This window comes from Aspergillus ambiguus, assembly GCF_047715705.1.
Source record: "Aspergillus ambiguus strain CBS 117.58 unplaced genomic scaffold BDV59scaffold_26, whole genome shotgun sequence".
Lineage (NCBI taxonomy): Eukaryota > Fungi > Ascomycota > Eurotiomycetes > Eurotiales > Aspergillaceae > Aspergillus > Aspergillus ambiguus.
In genome coordinates this window covers 334450-358771 of record NW_027395539.1, presented here as the reverse complement: position 1 = coordinate 358771, position 24322 = coordinate 334450, and the positions used below count along the sequence as shown (strand labels likewise).

Here is a 24322-nt window from a genome sequence, read left to right as displayed (position 1 = left end):
TGAGCGATTGATATTCCGTAAATATTAGTACCAGACAATCTAGCCTTTGACATTGAAGCTCCGTATCACTCGTACAGCTGGAAATATGCTTTGTACACTATCACGGGACCGTTTCAAGTTGTTAAAACGCTGTATATCGGTTAAAATACCGGATTAAAGGGGATTGCTCCAATCGAATCCTCCTACGACCCTTACAGCTATCTTGGCAAGATCCGACTCATCCGACCAATTCACGCTATGAAATCGCAAAACCCATAACGATAAGACCAAAATTTCGTAATGGCGAAGATATTTCAGATCCACTACACTACCTGAAGGATTAGTCTACAAGCAGGTGAACGTGGTTTGGGCGAGCTTTTAGGCGAAGACCTAGCTTCACCATAGTCTTCTCTATTCATCCACTGGCATATGCTTTCTCTGTATTGAGGTATCCATCCATATGGCACCCAGTATCAACCTAAACAGGCGTTGTAACCATGTTTTAATGTAGAGCACCACAACATTTCGGGGCAGGACTAGCCTTCAAGCAAAGACAGTGAAATATTCCGTGCAACAATTCAACCTCTTCCCTGCTAGTGCTGCTAATGCTAAAAATGGTGGTAAATTGCCTCCGTATATATATACAGTCCAAATCCCAATAGAATGAAGATGCACTTTGATTTCCTGTCCATTGTCTGCCTGTAAGTCCCCTAGGGCTGACCAGAAACTTCTATAGTGGCTCACAAACCCCTAGCTCTGCGTGTGTCACAGCAGAATTAACGATGCTCTTCACATCAGTCCGAAATATCGGGCTTTTCGTCCTCAGCGCCCTGATAGCTGTCAACCCTACACTCGGCGTTTACGATGTTTCGGAACCCAAGACCCCGCTGGGCCCGCTCAAGCTCACCCTTGACTACGGCCTTGCTACTACCTGGCCGGCAGTACAAGATGTCAGTCTAAATAAGGTTGTCCGTAATTGGCAATTCAGCAGCCACATCGTATTTGCAGATCCCATCGGGGGCTCTGATGAAGACAACCCCACTGTTTCAGATGGACAGCTCTGGCAGATTGCGCGAGATGCAGTTGATGAAATGGTTAATGATCGAGTCCAGTATGGCATCAGGGTTGAGGCACAGCCAACAGCCATGGGAATACTGGCTTGGGGCAATGAGATTATTCTCGCTTCTTCGATGAAGGGAGCGGGCTCGTTCTCTTATAACTTTCTTGATGGTGAGACGCCCGTCGGCAGAAGTCTACAGCAGTGCCAGATTGTATGGGCAGATGCTGGCGGAAACCCGACACAACCTCATAAAAACAAAGGTAATTGTGCGGAGGCTCTGGCGGCCCACCTATACTACAAGAATAATGAAGACGCCTTGAACACGCAAAAAGCGAGGGTTGGTACATGGGTCAAAACCAAAACTGGATGGGAAAAGATAGATCCGTGCGGAACTGGTCTTGAGGTAAATAACTGTTTACCTAGCTCACGAACCTGTTTTCCTAAAATGTCAATTAACAAATCTGCAGGACTTCTGGGGCTGTAATCTTTTTACTGCAAATCAGGGCCTTAGGGTCTTATCTACCAGCACACCGTTAGAGCCCTACACGTTGGCAACCCTCGCAGGAGGCCCGACTCGTCAAGAACAGATTCAGTTATGTGGGGGTCCACCCAGAGTGTTTGTTAGCTAGAAAGGACTCTCCACTAGAGAGGATATACAGTGTAAGGATAGTCTGAAGGGTGGCAAAATTACTATCATAACTGGAGCTATAATTACAGTAGACAAGCTGTCTCGGTTCCTTATCCATCAGTTACTTGAACCTGAATACTTGTCTGGGCACCTAAGTCTCTGAGCCCTTGTATTATTACTGGATCCCAATCATCTACTCTTCCCACCTTTGTCAAGAGGCGAAATCCTCGCAGGTTAGGTGTGGAATTCCTCCAGCCTTGTAGCCACGACCGAAAAGTTTGAAATAGATATTCAGTCTCATATACCCATTCCCATTCTTGCTGTAAACATAGATCATCGGTTACAGTCAGCCATTGGATGCTTTTTGGGAGCGCCTCCGCAAGGCAAACCACATTCGGTGTCCAAGGAGCAAATCCAAGCAGAAATGGAATTGGAACTTCCAATTTCTCAAGCCTATAGAGTCCAGTAAAGAGCTTAAAAGAACCGCGGATGATGAGCTCTGGGAGTTCAGGGTCTGCTTGTGCGACATCAGATGCTGCTGTAATAGTCAAGTCCGTCAAAGTGTCCTGGACATGAGCTAGGTCGGCAGCGATTTGATCCAAATTAATAATATCCGTGACAAACTGATCTTGAAGATCTGGGCGGTAGTACCAATCCCATTGCAGCTTCCGGAGGCCTCGGGTGACTGATAAAACCTGACCGAGATGTCCCTCGCGCAGCATGGCCAAGTCAAGCGATGCCAGTCTCGATGGATTTGGCCGGTGTTCTCCCGGCCACACTAAAGTGGCAGGATTATCGATTAACGTCCTTATCCGTTGGACAGACGGTAGATAAAAGAGGGGGAGAATGTCTGCCGTGTTCCTGAAGTCCGTGTAGCGGCGAATGTTGAGGCCAAGATCGGGATAGACAATTGACACATCTTGGAGACAGGCAAATTGTGGGAGAGAGCATTTTTCGTAGAGAGCCGAACGGAGCATCATACCCACCAATCGGCTTTCCCGGGCGAAGTTCTTGCCCAGGTATAGACGTCTAATACTGGGAAGCTGTGCTAATAAAAGCGTGGTGAAGGCGTCCATTGTGCCGGAACGCAATTCCCGGGTCCATTCTTCAGAATATGGAACATGAAATCTTTCAATACATTTCACCAGCTCATCCAAGACAACCTCAGTGACTGGCAGTTTGGGACTCTTCTGCCGATAGTCATGCAGGCTGAGAGCAAAGCTGTCACCATCCAAACTGACAGACTGAACAAAACTGGCGAGCTCCGGCCTTTGTAAAATAGTCCACAAGAACTGCGCAATTGGCGGATTGTGAGAGTGTGTCCATGTCCATTCAATATGGGCATAGAGAAGTGGTTCGGCAAGAGAGCGCCAGTGCTTCTGTGTAAGACATATAACGTGAAGATCGCGGGGCGCTAGGGATTCAAAGATCAGGCGCAAGATCTCTGGAGGAGTAGAGATAATATGGAACACCATTTTATCTGATTTTTGTCTTGATTTTCTTTTTGTCTCTCTAAATTAAGTCAACCCGGTGCACCAAAGCGAGTAGTTGGACACCAGCAGGATGGAGGGCGAAAAATAAAAGAAAATAAAATTCAACGGTCAGCCGTCCTTAACGAGGACCAACAAAAATCCCGCGCCTAGCGACGAAGGTGGCTTTGTAAATTCTCCACGGTGCAGGATGTTACCCTAAGTTTTTAGTTATTTTTGCCGGAGCGGTCAATTGTGGTGTTGTTTCGCCACTCCTGGGCGCCCCGCTCAATCACCCGACCTCCTTCGCTCTCCTTTTCAGTATAATAAAAGCCGACGAGACATTGTGGATATTTACATCCCATTATGTCCTCTACCGCTCCATACATCCATTTTCCAACATTGTTACATATGAGATCCGTTCTTACTCAATCTCCATAATGTATTCTATCATATATCCTCTCGTTCTAGTGCTGAAGACGTATACCCTGGTCTCCTATCTTCCAATATTTTTGGCCTCCCTACACATAATCTAGGGGTTCTTCACTCTACAAACACAATGCCAGAATCTCATTAGTATGGATTGTACTGATATAAAAGCAAACTACGACATTCTTGGATTGGATGCTCCTTACGTCATATTCTTCTTGTTAGTTATAATAAACCTAGGAATGAGTGAAATTCTCTCCGCAAGAAACACTCAAGTACACTCCCATTAATATCTTGCGTGCTCATTGGGAGAGAGTTTATTTTTGAAGGAAGACCGCGATTCCCTATAATATTTACACCCTTCCAGAATTCTTGCACTCATTCAGAAACCCCCGAAGTACAATTTGAACAGGCCGTTCCAGTGTCGTCGTGATTCATCTTTATGTGGTCGTAGAGGGCGCGTGCAATCCATACTCCGGACACCAAACCGTCTTCCCTGCCCACAAAAAAAAAGCATTAACAGAGATGGAGCTTACTTTATGGGATCAAGAAGTGGAGCCAGGATTGTTTCTCGTCTTCCAGCGGGTGCGAAACTTCTATAAGCTATTTGCTTTTGCCGGTAGTCTGGTCAGCGCCATCTCGGTCACTGCCCTCTCTCTCTCCCAGAGTTCCATCCAGCGCCATCAACCTTGGTATCGGTCTCCGAAGGCCTTCTATGCAGTTCAACTATTACAGGCACTATTTAAGCAGTTACGGCGGTGATGCTGCTATTTTGATTCGAGGGAGTTGAGAAGGCAACTTGGGGAGATTCGCTGGTGGCTTGGCCGCCTCTCGTTCTCCTTGACCTCCCCGTCCTAGAGTTCCTCGTCGCTATGGTCTGCTGGTATCGGGACAAAAGCCCATACCAAGGTGCCTCCTTAGTCTGCATGCAGTTTGTCATCCTGTTAAGTAAATGTATTCATTACCTTGGCGACATGGGTGTGGTTTTCTATGAAGGACATGGCCAAATCGAGCCGGAAGAAGGGTTCTATTGTCGACGTGAAACATAATACAGACAACTCGTCAAGATGTGAAAACAAAGGGACCACGGCATGCAAGCAACCCCACGACCTAATGAGGTACCGCCCAGGGTACGTCCACTCCTAGTTTCTCTGCGACCCTCATAGCCAACTACCGACAAGGAAAACATTGCCATCCCCATTCCGCCATTCAAGCATCTTCTCGTCTCGATTTCGTGCATTCGGTATGGAGTCAAATAGAAAATTGGTCAGTTTCTGACTTTTGGAAGTTCGCAAGACCCGACGAAGCTTGACGCGATGAACGATCTTTCCCGGATCAAGTGGTGACACCAGGCAGGTCGTAATGACTACAGACGATGGGTGCTCGTGGAAGGATTCAGTTGCAGACGAATTCGAACGTATGTGCACGGGTTCCGCAGGCGGTGTGCCGTGAGTGGACCGATTATCCAAATCCATCTTCTTCCATATGATATGATGATATGATATGATCTAGAGTGGTGGTGGTGGTGGTGATGTCATTTAGCCTGACCCCTCGCTAAGCGACATGCAGGCTACTACGACTATATCTGCCCTCGTGTCTCTATTGTACATCGTCCCATTCCTTAAGGGCGAACTTTAAGCCTCGCCTAGGGGCCCGTGTTGGCCTTTCGCCTGCGGTTCTGTCCTTGCGGACCCCGTTGTCCGCGGCTACGAAACCTTCGAGATGCTTCCGCAAAATCCATTACAGCCTTTATGTGGCTGGTGTTCTTATTCCCTCCTAGCATAGTTGAGATGTCGCCGAACGCTTCTCCAATATCCCTCCGCAGAGTCTGTCGTGGTACTTTTAGTTTTGGGCAGTCGAGTATGACGTGGGTGACGGTTTCTTTGGCACCACATTCACACTTATCGTCGTTCCGGAAACCATACTGTTTTCCGTAAGGTGCCAGCCATCAGTGGCCAGCCCGTAGCTGGGTAAGGAGGTAGGCGCGGTTTCGTGGCAATGTGTCGTACAGTCGTCGCGTGCGGCTGGCTGGCAACTCGGCGTCGATTCGCCAGAAGTACCCTCCTTTTTTGGATGTCCGCCATTCCCGTTGCCATTCTCGACGAATATTCTTTCGGATGGCCGTCCTTTATTGGGAGACTAGACGGCAGAAAGGATGCATCTTGTCTGGGCCAACTGCTTGTTTGGCTAATTTGTCTGCTGCGTCGTTGTCTGGATTATCACTGTGTCCCGGGATCCACTGAAGCCGGAGGGGAATGCCTCGCGCTTTCAGTTCCGAGGCTGCCTGCAAGATGACGTGGATAATCCGCTGTCGTGACTTGTTCCGTGGGTTCCTGATCGCCTGTAGTGCTGAGGTGTTGTCGCCGAGGATTGTTGCCGTTTCGTTCTTTGGCGGTATCGCGGTTGTCGGCCCCGGCCTTGCTATTTTGAGGGCAAGTAGACAGGATCACTGCAGCGGTCCCGAGAAGGCCCTTTTTCCCCGATGCATCCGTATAGATAACTGCGCTCTGACAGCCTAACAGAGTTGTGGCTTTCTCTTTCGCTTTGTCCCGGTCAGGTTCGATGTCGATTTCCACGAACGGAGGGGCCTCCCACGGGCTCGTTGGCGTTGGGTCGATTGTCTCTAGTCCGTCGAGTTGTTCGATTTTCATCGTTTTCATTGACTCGGCGAGGGGAAGCCGACACCGGGCCCCCACGTTATTGCGTCGCCTTCGGGTCCTTGACAAGACGTCGTGTACTGGGTGGCTACAAGGAAGTGTGCACAGCTTGACTATGACATCCCGTGCTCTCTGCTTGAGTCGCAGGTGCGTCGGGTACGTATGCTTCTACTTCCATCGTTGCTGTTGCAATGGTTCGGAAAGCAGACAGGATCCGGATTAAGGCCGATCGTTGGACCGTGTCGAGCCATTTGAGGTGCCTTTTATCCTTGAGCGGGTTGTGCCAGACCGTTGAAGCATAATCCAATACAGGTGTTACACAAGCCTAGTAAACCTGTCTCATCTGGCCGGGGCGGAGATGCAGAAGTCCGGCCAGGGCGATGTTGGCCTTGGTCGCTCGTTTGACTGCCTGCTGTACATGCTCCTTCCATCTTAGCTCGCGGTCCAAACCACTCCAAGCAGCTCGGCTATTACGGAGGGTTTGATGGTTGCGCCTTGCATTGCTAACTGCCCTCTGGTTTGTACGTCCTTCTTTCGGGTGAAGTGGATGAGCTCAGTCCTTTCCGCGGCAAAATTTGATCCTGTCTGCTGGGCCCACTGCTCTATGGGGGGTATATCCTCGTCCTGGAGCTTTTTGAGGTTCTCTTCTGCAGATTTCCCTGCGCGCCACCGGAAGTAATCGTCGATAAACGCGGATGCGCCTCCGTGGAAGTCCACCGGCTGGTTCACCAGGATGGAGTTGAAGAAGATGAACAGGATCGGTGACAGGGGTGAGCCTTGGGCTAGGCCGGCATTCTCCAGAGCGCGTATTGGGGACTCGTAGTCGTCAAATGAAATGCTCGCCGACCGGCTTTGCATAAAACTGGCGACCCAGGTTCGCAACTTGGTTCGGATCTCTCTAATAACCCGCAGAAGCAAATAAATGTCATGTGATTTCAAGCATTAAGTTGTGCAGTAATTTTCAAAAGAATTCTACCCGCACCGCACCGCTGCGGTGCTCGTTAGAGAATCTATTATCCGCATGGAGTGCGGGTTCTAATAGTAGGATCCGCACGGTTTGCGGGTAACCGCGCGGGTTGTGGTGCGGTGCGGATTATATTTTTAAGAATCCGCAACCCGCGCGGATTCACTTTTGACCCTGCGGATTGTACCCGACCCGCACCGAGTGCATCTCTAATCGAGTTGTGAAATAGATAGATACCTAGAATATTATTAGAGTAACTACGTAGCTCTATTCCGACCCTCAGCGAGATATCTATTCCGAGTGATGTAATAGACACGCTGGATAATGGATAGTGTTTGAATCTAAATACAGTTCAGGGCGTTAATATTGATTGTATCACCCTTGATATATGTCAGCCTTTATATAGAGCCAGGAAATGGGGAATGGTTTCATACAACCGAGCTACCCGAATAATACGGTCACATTAATTGAAGCTGTCACGGCGAGCGCGGATTTACCGCTCTTCACCAGGCAACTTATGACAGATGTTTCCTCATATTCTTGCATGGGACGAATAAGAGTCGTGCGTCACTTCGTTGGGATGGATCAGAAGCTCAAGTGACCAAGGGCTCCGATCCTTCGCACAAGAATCCCGATCACCTACCGGACTCGCAAACTCTACCAGAAAGCGCACCATCCACCGATCCATGTAGAAGCTCGTATCGGCCGAACTCTTACAGGCTTCATGAAATGCCATGAGCCTATCCATGCAAAATTCCAGCGTCGGCCATAGGCTCCGCAGGCGGATTAGAAAGACATAATTTTTCTCAAGGCGACTTCTCGCCAACTCCACTTGTTGCTCGTCCGCTTCAAACAGCAAGCTATGTATTTGCACCGTTGATGCGATGACCAGGACGTGTCCCACCATGTTGTACCTGACATTGCAGCCTGGGACTTCCTCGGAGGCGTACACAATGTTGCAGAGACCCCGGGCGTGGTCTTTGCATTTGCCCGCATAGTGTCGTGTCCGCGCGGAGGAGGCTTGGGAGTCCTCATGGAGAAATCGGTAGAAGAGCATCTGGCCGTAGTGGTAATATCCTAAATAGATCGCTGCGAAGACACGACCCAAGCCTTGAGCTGCGTATCTCTCCATGTTAGCCCGGGTGTCTCGTATGTGGTCCGGTAGTTCTCTGAGCCATATATCGAGCTGACCGGACAGGTCCTGCACGTGGCTCAGAATGGTGTCCAGATCTAATTCCTCCGCCAAAGCACGCATATTGAAGTCGTTGATCTGTAGCAAGATCTGATTCAGGCGCACCATCTCGGCGAGAAGGGATGATCGCGTCTCGGGCTCGGGGATCTGATCCCGAGTCATCTCGCGCGTCATTTTGCGGAAGGCAATTTCGTCAATTGGTAACGGCACATTTGGTTTTGGGCTGAGTAGTCGTGGAAGTCGTACGCCTGCAGAAGACCAGACATCGATCATGTTCAAGGCCCACCATACTATCACCATCAGCATTGTACTCCGTATGTAATGCCATTCCCGGGACATGACCAACATCGAATATTGACCTCCTTTTCCAACGGACTGTCTGTCGGATAATTAGGGAGATCCATAAGCTGTGCTATGCGGCAGGCAATGGTGTAATATATATTCTCTGCGGCCGGATTGCCGTCCGTGATAGCGATAGCACCCAGTAAGACGCAAGCCTGTATGGTGGCCAAAGAGACGTCGGTCCAGTCCAGCAGACGGCGACACTCTTCAGCGTATCCTCGCGCTCTTTGGCGAGGATCGATTGCAGCAAAACACGGATCTTGGGAGAATCTTGACGGCTTAGTTCCTGGGCTCGCTTCCACATCGAGCTCGGACACACCTTGCTGACAACGCCATCATCCCATACAGAAGAATTCGCGGAGCCTTCCCGCGGTTCATGTCTTCCACGAAGCTGGGTGGATGAAAAAGCGTGTGAAATTGATCGTGCACATAGTCGAAGTAGAGCTGCACCAGCTCCGCACACAGGCTTCGACTAAAGGGACAGTCATCTCTTGGGTCGGGTGCGTACGATGAGATGGCCCCATATTCAGGCTCACTTCTCGAGCAGAACAAGCCCTTCGCCACACAAAAGGTACATGGCTGACCTGGCCCAGGCCTGGGGGTGTTACAACGTCGGCGTCGTTGCCTGATAGGCTGTCAGCATGCAGTCCTCGGATAATGTAGGGTAGGGTACTCGGCCTACCGACATGCGGCACACGCCTTTGCTCTCCGCATGCTGAGGAGATGCAGATAGGAGGTTGAGTGCGAAGATGAAGATCAACGCTGCGTGAATCTTGGCGAATTGTCCTAGGTTTCTTAGTTGCGGCGGAATTGGATGGAGCAGGCCAATCAGATTGCGGGAAAGCCGACTTCCATTTACGGACTTGTTCCGTCTCTCCCAAGGTTAAGAGGCAACTCTCTCACTTCCTCCACATTCCCAACCCATCCCCACGCAAATAGACGGGGCAAAATGCGGAGTCGATGAAATGCGACCCTTGGATTGGCGAACTTATAGAATGCCTAGTCGGTGGAATCTCGGTGCTACTACTTGATCCCGTTCGGCAAGGCTGTATAAAGGTACCTAGGTAACACCGCTAGGCCTGACCGTCCTCATCCCTTCTTCAGACAACTGATATGGTGCCTTTCGTAAATAGCGCGGCATTTGTCGCGGGACTTTTTACTCTGTGGAGTTGTCCGAGCTGGGCTATCCAAGCCTCAAACACTAATGGTAAGCATCCTCACTATACCCCGCACACAGCGTCTGATACTGACTGATAGTCAACCAGCGGTCGTGGTGAACGGCACGTCCTTCACTCTTAACGGTGACCATGTCTCCTACCGTTTCCATGTAGATGATGTCACTGGGGATCTGTTCTCCGATCACTTCGGCGGGCGAATCTCAGGAAACATCCCAACCGAGATCGTCAGCCAGGTCAACGGCTGGGTCAACACCATCGGCCGAGTGCGACGCGAATTCCCAGACCAGGGCCGGGGCGACTTTCGCATCCCTGCAATTCGGATTCGACAGACGGCGGGTTACACCGTCTCGGAGCTATTGTACAGATCGCATACAGTCATCCCCGGCAAGCCCGCTCTCCCTGGGCTGCCTGCAACCTTCGGCTCCGAGGAGGACGTGACTACCCTCGTGGTGCATCTATATGATGAGATCAGTGAAGTTGCAGCGGATCTATCGTATTCGATCTTCCCCAAGTACGATGCCATTGTGCGCAGTGTCAATGTCACCAATCAGGGCGCCGGAAATATCACCATCGAGACGCTTGCTAGCTTGAGTGTGGATTTCCCTTATGAGGATCTAGATATGGTTTACCTGAGGGGTGACTGGGCGAGAGAAGCGCATAGCGAGAGAAGGAAAGTGGAATATGGGACGCAAGGGTATGTCTGCCAGACCGCAAAGAAGACATCAGACTCAGAATCTAATTATATCTACAGTTTCGACAGCTCTACCGGATACTCGTCCCATCTACACAACCCATTTCTAGCAATCATGAACCCATCTACCACAGAGTCTCAGGGTGATGCTTGGGGCTTCTCGCTGGTCTACTCGGGATCATTCGCTGTCAATGTTGAGAAAGGCTCGCAGGGGTTTACTCGCGCACTCCTTGGCCTCAACCCTAGTCAGCTTTCATGGGTGCTGAGACCAGGCGAGAGCCTAGTATCTCCCGAGTGCGTGGCTGCTTACTCAGCGGATGGTATTGGTGGCATGTCTCGGTTGTTGCATCGTCTCTACCGGAACCACTTGATAAAGAGCAAGTTTGCTGTATCGGATCGTCCGGTCCTACTCAACAGCTGGGAAGGTCTCAGCTTTAATTATAACGAGAGCACCGTCTACCAGCTGGCCACCGATGCGGCTGACTTGGGCGTCAAGCTGTTTGTCCTCGATGACGGGTGGTTCGGCGACGAGTACCCCCGTATCACTGACAACGCCGGCTTGGGAGACTGGATTCCTAACCCTGACAGGTTTCCTCATGGATTACCGCATGAGGTTGACAGGATCACGGCCTTGCACCCGGCGAACGACACATCTACCAATCTACGGTTTGGACTCTGGTTTGAGCCAGAGATGGTCAATCCTAACTCCAGTCTCTATCATCAACATCCAGACTGGGCTCTACATGCAGGATCCTATCCACGCACCCTGACACGGAACCAACTGGTCTTAAATTTGGCTCTCCCAGAGGTCCAAGACTTTGTGATCAAGTCTGTATCGGACATCTTGGACAGCGCCGACATATCCTATGTTAAATGGGATAACAACCGCGGCATTCATGAGACATCTTCCCCTTCTACCGGCCACCAGTATATGCTCGGAATGTACCGTGTCTTCGATACTCTCACGACCAAGTACCCCAATGTCCTCTGGGAAGGATGTGCTTCTGGTGGCGGCCGTTTCGATCCGGGTGTACTGCAGTACTTTCCACAAATCTGGACCTCCGATAACACCGACGCCTTGGAGCGTATTACCATTCAGCTGGGTACCTCGCTGGCATATCCACCTAGCGCCATGGGCGCCCATCTCTCAGCGGTACCAAACCAGCAAACTGGACGCACCCTGCCTATTACTTTCCGCGCCCACGTCGCAATGATGGGAGGGTCTTTTGGTCTGGAGCTAAATCCAGCGCACATGCCCGAAGATGAGCGCGATGCGGTCCCGGGACTGATTTCTCTCGCTGAGAAGGTCAATCCGATCGTTCTGACTGGGGATATGTACCGATTGAGTCCTCACGACTCGCAGTGGCCGGCAGTCCTCTTTATCTCTCCGGATGGCGAGCAGGCAATCTTGTTCTATTTCCAGACCAGCCCTCGTGTGGACGACAGTATTCCTCGGGTGAAGATGCAGGGATTGGACCCACAGGCTGTGTACAGTGTCGATGGGTATGCGGAGTACTCTGGTGCGACATTGATGAACCTGGGGTTACAGTTCGCTTTCGACTCAGACGTGGGAAGCAAAGTGACGTTCTTCCAGAGGCTGTGAACTGAGACGTTATCACAGGGTTCGATCAGGTCGCTACATAGGTACACTGCCAGCCTGCGTTGTTAAATATTTGATAAAGAGTGTACCTTAACTCGTATAGTCTAAACTAACCAACTTAGATTCACTAACAGACACTATGACTGTAAGACATAGTCGGGATATACAGACTTCCAGCTCGGCTCTATTCCAGTGCCATTTGAAACCTAATATGCCTTGAAAGAATTTTCTTTTAGAATATTGCTATATAAACAACTGGAAGATTACGAAGACATGTAGTCCAACAGTATCTTTGGAAAGAGTTCGTTCGTACCCAGGCATTTCTGTAATTATATATATAATAATGACGCATGCTAGGAAACGGCCGACGAGATAGCGCGGTAGTGTAGTTGATATCCGGATAGATAGTAAATATTATTATTCGCTTAAAGTCGGTTACTGGTGACTCTCCGACGTGAAAACCTAGTCAATACGAAACTCTAATTATACTGGACCGATGGGCTGAAAACAACTGGCATCAATTTATGACGAGACAAGATAGCTATATTTATCTCAATGACAAAGAGGTCTAATTCTAGGTAGTTCCGGAGTTTAATCCAGGCTTATAACTATGGGAGATACGGCTGTCGGTAATATTATGTAATTTCCACTATATTCTGGACTGTAGCAGGGACTTGAATTCTCTAAATCTACTGCTAAACTGGCTATCTTTATACCCTGGATCCTGACCTCTATTCCGACCTGATTCCTGGGCTGGCGGTGTGACTATCTGTGAGGTGCGGAGGCTGGATCACACCGCGATTTTGTATGGCTAGTTGAGCCTTGGCAGTAATTACTGGTCTTTCCGGTTGACAGTTAGGTTATCCGATACTGGCACGTGAAATCGGGTTCGTCGGGTCTTCTTTTTGGACGGTAACCACTGTCAGAATAAATTAGGCAAATTCCACAACATGTGGGTGTGACACTGCAGTGGTCCCATTGTATAGAGAAGGCAGCTACAATATTCCTATTTAAACATAATAACACTGATCCCCTTCGATCTCAAAGGATCCCTCAACAGGGCTATTAAAACTAGCCTGGAAGCGCGCCTGCGGTCTGAAGGAATCCCCACTATAGCCAGGCAGTGGATCAGCAGGTCTATAGAAGACTGATATTTTAGCACCATTTTTCTATGAATTTCGAGACGCAACCGTCATAGCTGAAGAATGCAGGTCTAGCTCAAGGCTTGACCCCATTACCGACCACCTTCATCTTATTGACTCGGATCTGGTGGATCAGCCTTCTTCGGGGTACCCCCGAGAATCACACCGCCGTTTGAACCATTATCAGCCAGAGTATCTGGTAATTCAATGGCCCAATTTTTCACTCGCGAGTCGATAATCTCGATCGCTGGGATAGCATAGTCAATCGCACTAGTCACGTCGGCAATAGTCACGTTCGGTCCCTTTAGTGCACTACGCAACACAAAAGCGGGCTCTAGCTCGACGTAAGGCTTGATAAATTGATCCCGGTGAATAGGGGTACCTTCATAGTAGAAAGTACTTGCGTGCAGGAAGCCATAGTCGGGACGGTCAAGTCCAAAGGCCACTTGCATCACTTTGGCGATGTTTCCAAGCTTGTACCCGACCAGGCGATCTCCATTGCTGACAGCGAACTGGGAGCTGAGTTTTTGCACTTCAAATGCGCTCTCAGCGTTCAGAGCTGGCCAGGTCTTCGTCGGCGCGTCGATGGGCTGGCGTTCGTCGCGTGCCGCACGCAATGCAGCCGCGATATTGCTCGGGTCAAGGGCTGACATCTTCTTGTCCTTGGTTCAATTGAGGAATTATCGTGATCTTTTCCAAGTAAAAGATAAAGGGAGCACGCCTCTCCGCTATTTATCGCATGTTATGCCCGAGTAACCCGACTGCAGAGCAAAACTGATAGGGAACCGCAATCCGTTTCCGGCTTACTCGCACGTTTTGTTGTCGGTAAACACGCATCAAGAGTACTGGGTGAGAAACCCGAACACCCGACGGCCATCTCGGGTTCGAAACCCGAAGCAAGGATCAACGGGAATTCCTACTTTGCCTCTCCTTCTCTACCATCTCCCACAGAGGTTGCCTTATATATCCTTGGGCATTGGTCTTGAGTTGCAGTTCAAATTACATTACCTTTTCTTGAACAATCTCTACAAACACCATATCCCTGAGGCAGGTGGTATACTGCCAAATCAATTGTCAAAGTACGGTTTCGATTTCGATATGTCGCCGTCATTCGCATCGTCTTTGAAAGACCCGGGCCTCTGGGTTGAATCGTCGTACATCAACGGCACGTGGGTGCAGTCAAAATCAGGCAAGACCTTAGAAGTTCGGAACCCCGCCTCCGACGCTGTCCTTGGGAAATGCCCGGAATCCACTCTGGCGGACCTAAACGATGCGATTGACGCTGCAGCTGCTGCATTCCCAGCCTGGAGATCGCTTCCAGGTCGACAACGCGGTCGGGTCCTTCGCCGCTTCTACGAACTATTGGTTCAAAACAAGCAAGACCTTGGCCAGATCATCCTTGCTGAGAACGGAAAGGCAAAGGCAGATGCCGAGGGCGAGGTAATGTTCTCAGCCAGCTTCTTCGAGTGGTTTGCCGAAGAGGCCCCGCGAGTTTACGGAGAGGTAATTCCTCATAGCAACGCGAGTAGCCGCATCCAGGCCATCAAGCAGCCTATTGGGTTTGTGGATTGATCACGCCCTGGAACTTTCCAATGGCGATGGGCGCACGGAAGATCGCCGCTGCCTTTGCCGCTGGTTGTACCGTTGTACTCAAGTCGGATGGTCTAACACCGCTTTCATCCAATGCCTTAGCGGCGATTGGAGAACGGGCGGGGGTGCCAAAGGGTGTTATCAACGTGGTTACAGCGCGAGAGAACACGCCTCAGCTTGGCCTTGGTCTGTGCGACTCAAATATCGTTAAAAAGATTTCCTTCACTGGCTCAACTCGGGTCGGAAAGCTGTTGATGAAGCAGTCGAGCAGCACTCTAAAGAAGCTCAGTCTGGAATTGGGTGGCAACGCCCCGTTTATTGTGTTTGGCGACGCGGATATTGGGACCGCGATCACCAGCGCTCTAGTCAGCAAGTTTAAGATGACAGGCCAGACCTGTGTCTGTGCCAATAGGATATACGTCCAAAACGGAATTTACGAACGTTTCAGCCAGAGACTGGTCGAAGAAGTCAATAAGTTCCGTGTCGGAGACGGCTCGGATGACTCTGTCACACACGGGCCACTGACGAACGGCCTAACCAAGGTCCAGGAGCACATCAAAGACGCCGTCAACAAAAACGCCAAAGTCTTGTCCGGAGGAAATCCTCTCCTGTCTCTTGGGAACAACTTCCACGAGATAACGGTTCTTGGAGAAGTGGAGGACTCGATGCTGGTGACGCGTGAAGAGATTTTTGGTCCCATAGCATGCTGCTTTGACTAAATTCTCGACTGAGGAAGAAGTAATCCAGAAGGCCAACAATTGTGACGTGGGTCTCGCTTCGTATCTCATGACGACAGACCTAGCCAGGTCACACCGCGTTTCGGAGAAGTTAGAGGCTGGCATGGTTGCTATAAACACTGGCGTGATCTCCGACGCGTCTGCTCCGTAAGTACCATGTGCGAGTTTTCATGAAGTCGATGTTGACTAACACACGGCAGTTTTGGAGGTGTTAAGCACTCTGGCATGGGCCGTGAGGGGAGCAAGTACGGAATAGAGGATTACATGACCATCAAAATGATCGTGACCGGGGGTATCAACACCTTGTGGTCCAGTTTGTGAGATTGTTCAGAAAATAGAACAAAAGCGCAGAATATTGCAAAGGCATACTTCGCTCTGTGAGAATGAAAACGAGGGCTTTATTCTAGTTGGGCTGAGGAAAGAAGGAGTATCCTGGGATATGATATCACCAGTCAATCGTGGCTTGGATGGCGAAAGGTTGAGTACATATATTGCTGTCAGTAACTGGAAGATGGAGTCACCTCCCATAAACACTCTTGTATCTAAACAACCATATAAGGATCTTGAGGAAGCCTGCTATCCCCAAACAGTGCAACAAGAAGGATGCAAAAACGCCAGTACGTGCACTAGTCTACCTGTGTGGTCCAACAGGTCAGTACGTACATTCTTCATTCATTCATGGGTCAAGACTGCTGTCACAGCAGGTTTTTCGCGGGAGTTATCAAACCTACATTAGCTACCGAATGCATAGTAACTGAAGCGCCACGAGTTATAATGCTCGCCACAACGAAAACTGAACGGTACTTATTCAAAGACAAGACTAACCTGATTACTATCCCGTCATTCTTCATGCCGCAACTCGCATCTGTCTTCTGTCCTGCGGAGGAGCTGACTGCAAAACGGGTGAGGCACCAACTCGTTTATTGTAGATTCTTATCGCCTGCTGCGGTGCCATCCTAATACAGCAGGCCTAAGTCTATGTTGGTTGCTGTTCACCTGGTATAGGCAGGTTTGATTTTATACAGGCGCACGCATCAGCTTTCCTGTGAGTTTCGCAAGTGTATGCCAGTGCTACGACCATCTCAGGTCGATCTAAGCCAAGGTCTCCAAATCTTGTACAGATGCAAGCCGCTCTGGTGGTAAGCATATCTCCACTTATACCTCAAATTTTCTGCCGAAGTTTCTAATATAGTGCGGCATTCGGGCTCCTGAACTTTCTTTGGCGTAAGCGGTTATTGACCTATTGCGACGAATGGGACTAGAATTATCCTTATCCTTGGAAGTTTTATAAAATGCAACCCCAATCCACAAAATGCAAAACCCAAAGCTTTCTACAATGATAACGATATAGAGCCACTGATTGGAAAAGACTATGAGGTAAGCGCTGTAAGATGACAGCTGCACAGCCTTAACATAAGGCTTATATAGTGTGCCGTTCCCTTATTCAAATAGTCGTTGGCTGCCAGATGGTGGTACCTTATTCATTGTCAAGACATAATCTTTCCATCTTCAGCGTTAGTGCCATCTTATTGTGGCCGAAAAATGGGCCAAGCTTGGTGATACTATCGGGGTCGATTCCGATTCCTAAGGCTACGCGGGCATCGAGATCTCTGTTGGTGTTCATTGCAAGGCTTATCCAAAAAAAAAAAAAAAAAAAAAAAAAAAAAAAAAAAAGCCTTCAGCAAAGAGCTTTTGTTTAAGATCGTCTGTAGGTACATGACTGGCCTTTTGGTAGGTGGTCGGATGGTCCACTAACTTAGCTGGAAACGGGGGGTGAGAAACTGTTCCTTGAAGGGGACATAGCACTCACCTTCGTAACTAAGAATAATGATAATCGGAGAGATAGGGACGTTCAGTAGGTACTATTCTACAGTATAGGTTTCTGAGTAGATCGTCTAGCGAAGGTCTGATATTACAGATTGTTGGTTATCAGGGCATTCCGACAGTTCTAAGTGAGTTTGCGGAGTAGAGAAGGCGAAGAAGGGTCTTCATCTTCCAGCGAGGGGAAATTTTCCATGCAAAGACCCCATGCTTCGGAATTCTTAACCTAGGAAGCAACTTAAACGAACGATACTTGGGAAGAAGCCGATATTTCCTCTGAGAGGTTTCCCAGAACATGTATACAGGTTTTCCACCTTCCCGAGCCGAGGCGATAAAACGCTTAGTGACCCACCAGTGGAATGGGGCGTACTATTCATCGAACCGAGCAATATTAGGGCACCAATTAAGAGGCTTGCGGGGGAACCCGCTCCTTCTTCAGATCCGGGGGACCCAGAACTCTGGGGGTTAAAGGGCTTCATTGGGCATATTGGATTCGCGGCGATCATCGACTAATGTGAGACGGGAAGTTAAGTGTCTATAAAGACGAAGGGCCCCCTTCGACACTTAAATATACATTATCTTTCCTAAAACAGATTACTTGCGTATGAATTTCTGATCCCTTTTGAATCACACGATGAACCTCGCGCTGGAAGACCACTTTAACGATGGCATTGAAGACAAAGTTATTGATCTCAAAGAGAGTGAACAAGACAAATCCTTTCGAATCACAGAAGATGTCCATGAAGGACGGTCTTCTAGGACTATGGGAGGCTTGCACCGCTGGCTTGGGGTTCGCCATATCCAGCTCGTGGCCATCGGTGGTTCCATTGGCACGGGCCTCTTCATCGCCATAGGCACGGGGCTTTACAACGGTGGACCGGCGAGTTTACTCCTTGCATTTATCATTGAGTGCCTAATGGTTGGTATGCCGAACAACTGTCTGGCTGAGATGTCAACCTACATGCCAGTAAGCGGTGGCTTTATCGGGCTGGCAGGCAAGTGGTGTGATGAAGCCCTGGGATTCATGGCTGGATGGAACTTTTTCGTATACATGGCCTTGACTGTGCCCTTCGAAATATCTGCCGTCAATGTACTGCTGGAGTACTGGCAAGATGATATCCCAATTGTCGCAGTATGCAGCGCATGTATCGCAGCCTACGCGTAAGAACCTCTGTATGATCCATGATATTGCTTGTTCCATGATGATTGGACTCCCCACGAGCTAGGTTGCTCAAGTGCTTAAACGGCCAGTGGATAATTGTGCTATCTCGTGGGCTCATAGAGATCGTGCTCACGTCACCATCATTCTCATGCCAATACTCGCATTTGTCGAAGTTTGATTCTCTCCGCGGGTAAGTCCACAACATGTCTTCTTGAAATGGAGTGATCTTGCAGCCTCCCAATCCATATTAAGTAAAAGTAAAAGGAGGGAACATGTACCAACGGGTAATCTGAGTGCCTGGTGCTGGAATCGCTCTAAATGGTGCCCCTAGTGGGATCCTTTGATTCATCCTCGACACTAGCCAGGATATCAAGCTAGGCAGTGTACCAAACCCATTTGCGAAAACAGCAATAAGAAATGTGCCAGGCCCACCAGAAACCTAGGGAATATTTGATAAAGAGAATGAAAGCTTCCCAAAAAAAAAAGAATCACAATAGGTATAAGGGACTATGTATTCTCCATTATAATTTAAATCCTAGAACGACCATGTCCTTGTTCCTTAACCCCCGATGGGCTAGAGATATCTTGGAGAGTGGCATACGAAACCTACCTAGATAGTAGAGAGAACGACAGCAACGAAAGGCTGGAACATTCTGTGATAATGGACAAAGCGAAAGGTATCACATTTAGGCCTATAGGAAGACAGTTTTCTGTTTACACTTGACGCAAACACGAAAAGTGTAAACTCTTGTTTCCCCGATAAAACTTGAGTATCTTATTATTATTGATTCAAACCTTCAATTTATAAAGCAACATTCGCAGCACCCAATTTTTCTGTCCAGCAGCCCATTCAAGGCGTCCCAGCTCAACATTCAGTGCTTCTTGCAGTTTATGCAGCACCTTAACAGTGTATTTTAAGCTGCCGCTAGCTTGGAGCCGATCCAGGGCTAATATCTTAACCTCATATCTCAATTGGTGACTGCGCTTTCGTTGCTCGACAATACTTTCAAGCTCTGGATCCCCCCGCGTAAGTGCGTGGATTAAGGGCAATGACAATTTCCCTTCATCGAGATCTTCACAAAAGCCTTTTTGTTCGGAATACTGATTGAAAATAGTTAGACCAGTGACAATTTACCTATAATCCAAATAAAAGCCTTACCTCAGAAGATGTCAGATTCTTATAGTCATCTCGAATCTGGAAGTATCGACCTAACAGAGTAACAAAAGTCGTCAAATCAAGTTTTCTATATTAGCGTTAGTGCAAATTAAAACAGTTAGGTTAATGAGAGGACTGTGATTGAATACCTATTTACTGTTGCTTCTGACTGTAGGAGTCGACAAGCCATACGGAAAAGGCTTGCAGTTTCTGTGAGAGCAAGTCTCATTTTAGATTGCTTCTATACATACTGAGAAGAGGGACTTACTCCCGTCGATCATCCTGATATAATCGCTTTCAGGAGGTATACTGCCATGGTAAGCCCAGTAAAGATCTTGGGCTTGTCCAATATGCAGCGATCGTAGTTCGTCTCATTGGGGATAACATTAGTTGAGAAAAGAAAAGCAGTGGGCCATAAAACCAGCGCACACCTATATAAATTGATACAGCCATTCTTGAGAGACTGTGCAGACAATTAAGAGCCTCGATACATAAGAAATATGCTGAATTCATCGTCTGAGCTGGACCGTAAATTGTATGAGCTGCGGGCTTTCCGCGCCGCAGAGGGGACTGATCCTCGATATCATCCAGCCTTACTTAAAGTCATTCCCTGCCATATGCTTGTATACAGTTGACAAAAAGCTGCACTTACATTAAGGAGCTATTGTGGAGGAGGCCCACAACATAATTAATGGTCTTTATAGAGTGACTTGGCGCACAGTACCACATATTCAGAGCATCCGTAAATATGTCCCGCAGCTGCTTCGAAGGCAAAGACATCAGATACTTGGAAGGTCGTTCAATTATCTTTAATGTGATTAGCATGACACTTCTCATTGTGCTCTCGTTCCAATAACAAACATACACTCTCGTCCAGTGGTTCCAGGAGCCTGCTGAGAAATTTTGTGCAAGACGGTCCGATCGGATCCTCTAGTAAAAGGTTAGCTCCGCATTTTGTGTTAGGTAGGAACTGTAACCATTATGTAGGTCGATGACAGCATTCTCGTATCTGTCCTGACCATTGGTAGGGCTTTCCTCACCACAGCCACTGCTATCTTTGTTGATCGGTTGGTACCCCACAAAACCATCCAAAATGGAACAATCATCCGGAAAGGCATATCCCTGTCTACACCGTAGCTCATAGTAATCGACATATTGGTTGTTGGGCTTGCGGTGATAGCGAGGACAGGTTAAACTCCACAAAAGATTTCCTGACACCATGTGCTCCATAATGTTCAACCAACGCATGATTGCTGGGGAGACAGGCTGTTCTCCTAGAAACTTTTCTTTCTTTTGGAGATATTCCTGCTCCTTTTGCACTGCCACGGCTCTAATTGCGTCTTTGGCATCTTCAACGGACATTGAATACCACTTCATATAAAGAGTCACGGCATTCGACATTGGGAGCTTCTCTTCCGAGGAATTATAGAATTCGTTCTCTTTATCCCACGAGAAGTAATCGTTGTGCAAAGTCAGCACATTCATAATAAGCTGAGTAAGTGGTGTGACCAGCTGCTCTTCCTCGCCAGTAAGCGTGAGCTTGTATGCGAAGCGAGCCATGCCGTTTGCCCATCTATTTCCATAATTAGCAATTTGTACAAGGTAATGTAAAACAGTACGTGAATCTTACTGGCAACCCCTCATGTAGTAGCAAAGAGTGAGGAACCTGTCTAGTGTGTCGCATTTCTGGGCCTCATGTTCAACATAATCTTTCTCGGACTGCTTCCAATTCTCCCATTGTTGGATGAATTCAATTCCGCGCTTACTGTCAAGCTCAATAAGCTTACACATCGTTTTTGCGATTACTTGCTTGTTCCGAGACTCATCTAAAAACGCAGGGGTGTAGTTCCCTGTTCTTAGAGCTTTATCCCGTATCTCACTGTCGGACTCGAATTTTCTCTGGTATTGATTAGCTCATCATGGGATTCTGGGAATGGCAAATAGGGCTGCTGTTATTATAAAATTTGCAACGTACAGTCTGGATCGTTTCCTTATAATCCACATCTAGTGAAACTTGATTAGCAAACGGCTCAGCTATAGCGGTCGACAGGTGTCCGTTACCATCGTGAATGAAAGCAAAGTCTACCATATAAGCTGCCAGAGCGAGTCTTTCTGGGTCGCAAAATGGGTATACAAGAGCAGTCCAGTCACCGCAGTAGGTATCCAGATTCCCCATCACCATACCAAGCCTATCCTTTCCGAATAGATCAATCTGGCATTGAATGGATGCATCAGCAGATAATATGTTATCCCGATGTATGCGCGGCTTGAAATTCGAGAAGTAATCCGGCTTGCTGACATAGAAATCGCAGGGAACAGGTACGGAGAGCCTAGAGATTTCGTCTGCGCATGGCTCAGCGTTAGTGACTTCGGTCTCAGTACCGTTGGGACATGTTTCGGAGACCATTATTGGTGACAATGTTTATGGTCTCTTTGCTATATCTCTGATAATTCTTAGTCTATTTCGAAATAATCGAAGGCACCGGCTGCATATATATATATTTCGGAACTAAATAACCCTTAGCCTCATTTAAATGAAACCCTATGATGTCTACCAATGTGCACCAGGCTAGGAGCCAAAAAGGTGTTGGGGAACCTAGAGAGTGTGATCTAGAATATCCACTTGATCATCAAAGTTGCAGGTGCCTTTGTTGCAGTTACATGGTTGGGGCGGTTGCGTTACCGTTAGGGTCCGGGCCGCTGCAACCATGTCAGGCACCTTCACCGGGGTTGGTCCCTTGAGTGACCTGTGTCCCGTGACCTCCGTCAGCCCTATGCCGTTATGTGGCGGCATGGACGAGATGAAGTTGTACCACGTAATTTGGAGTTTAGCACTATTTGTCTTGTTCGCATATTTATATTGACTTGGGCGTGTAGGAGAAGCTCCTCCCCCTCTTATACATCTCTTTGTTCCTTTCCTCCCTTGGTTAGAATTCTAACGAAATAGCACGAATGACATCTTTTCTGATTTATTTGGCTGGCCGTCACACTGATGGCGCTAGACTACGTACTATCACTAAAGAACAGTGAAAGTTCGGCCCCTTGCCCAGAAAACAGAAGCTGTGCTCCTCTAGCTCAGGTTTACTCATTCGATGCTGTTCAAGGACAGATAAAATTGCTTTAGACAAGATAATTAGTATTGATTAGGCTCCCTTTTGTACGTTTCATCAACCCGCGGTTCCGGTCTGCTGCTTGCTTGGGTTTTATAAAGACTGGACGGACCAGCATACTGAAAAGACCAAGCCGAGCAACACTTTTGTAAAAATCCACATTCGTCCGAAGGCGAAGGTGAAATCTCCGTTAATGATAGTCTCGTGGTGTGGCTCGTCGGACTTCTGGAGTCCGGATAGTGACACAGCTGCTGAAGTATTTGGCTCAACAGAAGAGGTCATGTGTGGTTTCTACTGGTCTAGGCACGTTCTGACGACGACAGCGCCAAGAATCACAGACATTCCAGCTAATAATTGCCGAATAAAACTGAGAACCGAAACATAGGTAGCCATATCAGCAGACGGTATGTTGGCCTGTAGGTCAAGTAGCGGAGGCTGAAATGGGATACATATACTAATTCCACTAATAAACTGGAAGAGAACCATCCATGGCAATGATGGATAGGGGTTTAAGTAGACGAAGAGACCATACCCGATTGTCATCAAGGTAAGACCAGTGACCAATAATTCTCGATAACGGCCGGTCCTCTTAATCAATATCTCAGAGCCCATGGAGAATATAGATAAGGTCAAAATTAGAGGCAGTAAGTATACTCCACTTGACATAGGGCTGGCAAGGGGTCCCGTGAAAATATAACGGGAGATAGAACGTGCCAGCGACGAAAACAAAATTCTGACAGAATAAAGCCATAAGGATGAGAAGATTATGGCGAGGTTCCGTTCATTCAAAATAGCAAGAACCAAAGCCACACTACCGAAGTTAATCGGACAGATAAAAAAAGGCAGATTTCCAGGGGTGATGCGTACCACCAAGCTCCAGGCCAAGTAGAACCATAGTTGTTCCACGATGAATAAGGTGATGCCTGTCCAATCAATGAAGGGGGGTAAAACCGACACCATTGTATATGGATATTGTAGACATCAAATCGCCGATCCACGGAACATCATTTGATATCGTAAGATTTCAGGAGAGTACGGCAAAAGAAATATATCGCAGGGACGTTCATTTCGCTTCAAAATTATTACATTGCATACTTCCCAGCACCCCATTGGTTGATGGTGTCATCAGAGGAAAGGAGATGGCTTTACCTATATAATAAATCTACGCGCTATTCTTAACCGCCGATTTATGTGCCTCAGGGACAAACATTTCCGTTATAGGTCTTAGGACTTACCTCACTGGAATCAAGATGTCAAACTGTTAGCATCTAAATAGCTAGCGTAATGCTGAGATATCACTATCAAAGGGCCACTATGTGTGGGTCGTCATTTATTTGCCACCACGTATTGAAGTCACGTGGGACAATTTATCAACTCAAGAAACTAATTCGCTACCATTATGTGCGAAGATCCTA

At 48.2% G+C, this 24322-nt stretch overlaps 9 protein-coding genes across 9 annotated transcripts; 4 read left to right on the top strand and 5 right to left on the bottom strand.

Annotated features, from left to right (window-relative positions):
* Positions 1–761: 761 nt before the first annotated feature.
* On the top strand, positions 762–1668 carry BDV59DRAFT_194489 (uncharacterized protein; the record flags this gene model as incomplete). The annotated part of the gene is made up of 2 exons (XM_073692402.1): positions 762–1442; positions 1507–1668. The coding sequence occupies 2 exons, from the start codon at positions 762–764 to the stop codon at positions 1666–1668; spliced, it is 843 nt and encodes a 280-aa protein (XP_073546074.1).
* A 51-nt stretch (positions 1669–1719) lies between these two features.
* Positions 1720–3315, bottom strand: BDV59DRAFT_183044 (uncharacterized protein). The gene has a single exon (XM_073690434.1). It carries the CDS (start codon positions 3140–3142, stop codon positions 1778–1780), a length of 1365 nt encoding a protein of 454 aa, XP_073546073.1. The 5' UTR covers positions 3143–3315; the 3' UTR covers positions 1720–1777.
* A 1354-nt stretch (positions 3316–4669) lies between these two features.
* BDV59DRAFT_72940 (uncharacterized protein) lies at positions 4670–5178 on the bottom strand. Its single transcript, XM_073696986.1, has one exon. It carries the CDS (start codon positions 5038–5040, stop codon positions 4726–4728), a length of 315 nt encoding a protein of 104 aa, XP_073546072.1. The 5' UTR covers positions 5041–5178; the 3' UTR covers positions 4670–4725.
* Positions 5179–7491: 2313 nt separating this feature from the next.
* BDV59DRAFT_183036 (uncharacterized protein) lies at positions 7492–8606 on the bottom strand. The gene is made up of 2 exons (XM_073690433.1): positions 7621–8606; positions 7492–7566 (listed from the first exon to the last, which is right to left on the bottom strand). The coding sequence occupies exon 1, from the start codon at positions 8550–8552 to the stop codon at positions 7719–7721; it is 834 nt and encodes a 277-aa protein (XP_073546071.1). The 5' UTR covers positions 8553–8606; the 3' UTR covers positions 7492–7566; positions 7621–7718.
* A 1016-nt stretch (positions 8607–9622) lies between these two features.
* On the top strand, positions 9623–12462 carry BDV59DRAFT_183033 (alpha-galactosidase). The gene is made up of 4 exons (XM_073690432.1): positions 9623–9784; positions 9854–9927; positions 9986–10592; positions 10650–12462. Exons 1-4 carry the CDS (start codon positions 9681–9683, stop codon positions 12190–12192), a joined length of 2328 nt encoding a protein of 775 aa, XP_073546070.1. The 5' UTR covers positions 9623–9680; the 3' UTR covers positions 12193–12462.
* Positions 12463–13194: 732 nt separating this feature from the next.
* On the bottom strand, positions 13195–14281 carry BDV59DRAFT_183032 (2-keto-4-pentenoate hydratase). Its single transcript, XM_073690431.1, has one exon. The coding sequence runs from the start codon at positions 13982–13984 to the stop codon at positions 13442–13444; it is 543 nt and encodes a 180-aa protein (XP_073546069.1). The 5' UTR covers positions 13985–14281; the 3' UTR covers positions 13195–13441.
* A 148-nt stretch (positions 14282–14429) lies between these two features.
* BDV59DRAFT_194483 (NAD-dependent succinate-semialdehyde dehydrogenase) lies at positions 14430–15979 on the top strand (the record flags this gene model as incomplete). Its single annotated transcript, XM_073692401.1, has 4 exons — positions 14430–14894; positions 14945–15592; positions 15624–15805; positions 15859–15979. 4 exons carry the CDS (start codon positions 14430–14432, stop codon positions 15977–15979), a joined length of 1416 nt encoding a protein of 471 aa, XP_073546068.1.
* Positions 15980–18113: 2134 nt separating this feature from the next.
* Positions 18114–18644, top strand: BDV59DRAFT_203746 (amino acid permease-domain-containing protein; the record flags this gene model as incomplete). The annotated part of the gene is made up of 1 exon (XM_073694324.1): positions 18114–18644. One exon carries the CDS (start codon positions 18114–18116, stop codon positions 18642–18644), a length of 531 nt encoding a protein of 176 aa, XP_073546067.1.
* A 1626-nt stretch (positions 18645–20270) lies between these two features.
* On the bottom strand, positions 20271–22357 carry BDV59DRAFT_72832 (terpene synthase family protein). The gene is made up of 7 exons (XM_073696985.1): positions 21859–22357; positions 21773–21801; positions 21428–21696; positions 20775–21370; positions 20663–20725; positions 20450–20604; positions 20271–20389 (listed from the first exon to the last, which is right to left on the bottom strand). Exons 1-6 carry the CDS (start codon positions 22202–22204, stop codon positions 20597–20599), a joined length of 1311 nt encoding a protein of 436 aa, XP_073546066.1. The 5' UTR covers positions 22205–22357; the 3' UTR covers positions 20271–20389; positions 20450–20596.
* Positions 22358–24322: the final 1965 nt, after the last annotated feature.

Excerpts from the sequence above, each read along its gene's own strand:
- BDV59DRAFT_183044 (XM_073690434.1), bottom strand. The coding sequence starts at position 3,142 with ATGGTGTTCCATATTATCTCTACTCCTCCAGAGATCTTGCGCCTGATC.
- BDV59DRAFT_72940 (XM_073696986.1), bottom strand. The coding sequence starts at position 5,040 with ATGGATTTGGATAATCGGTCCACTCACGGCACACCGCCTGCGGAACCC.
- BDV59DRAFT_183036 (XM_073690433.1), bottom strand. The coding sequence starts at position 8,552 with ATGACGCGCGAGATGACTCGGGATCAGATCCCCGAGCCCGAGACGCGA.
- BDV59DRAFT_183033 (XM_073690432.1), top strand. The coding sequence starts at position 9,681 with ATGAAATGCGACCCTTGGATTGGCGAACTTATAGAATGCCTAGTCGGT. Across the intron at positions 9,928-9,985 it reads CCAAGCCTCAAACACTAATG|CGGTCGTGGTGAACGGCACG; the intron begins GTAAGCATCCTC and ends ATAGTCAACCAG. Across the intron at positions 10,593-10,649 it reads GTGGAATATGGGACGCAAGG|TTTCGACAGCTCTACCGGAT; the intron begins GTATGTCTGCCA and ends TTATATCTACAG.
- BDV59DRAFT_183032 (XM_073690431.1), bottom strand. The coding sequence starts at position 13,984 with ATGTCAGCCCTTGACCCGAGCAATATCGCGGCTGCATTGCGTGCGGCA.
- BDV59DRAFT_72832 (XM_073696985.1), bottom strand. The coding sequence starts at position 22,204 with ATGGTCTCCGAAACATGTCCCAACGGTACTGAGACCGAAGTCACTAAC. Across the intron at positions 21,802-21,858 it reads CTTTGCTTTCATTCACGATG|ATGTGGATTATAAGGAAACG; the intron begins GTAACGGACACC and ends AAGTTTCACTAG. Across the intron at positions 21,371-21,427 it reads TACTACATGAGGGGTTGCCA|ATGGGCAAACGGCATGGCTC; the intron begins GTAAGATTCACG and ends TTATGGAAATAG.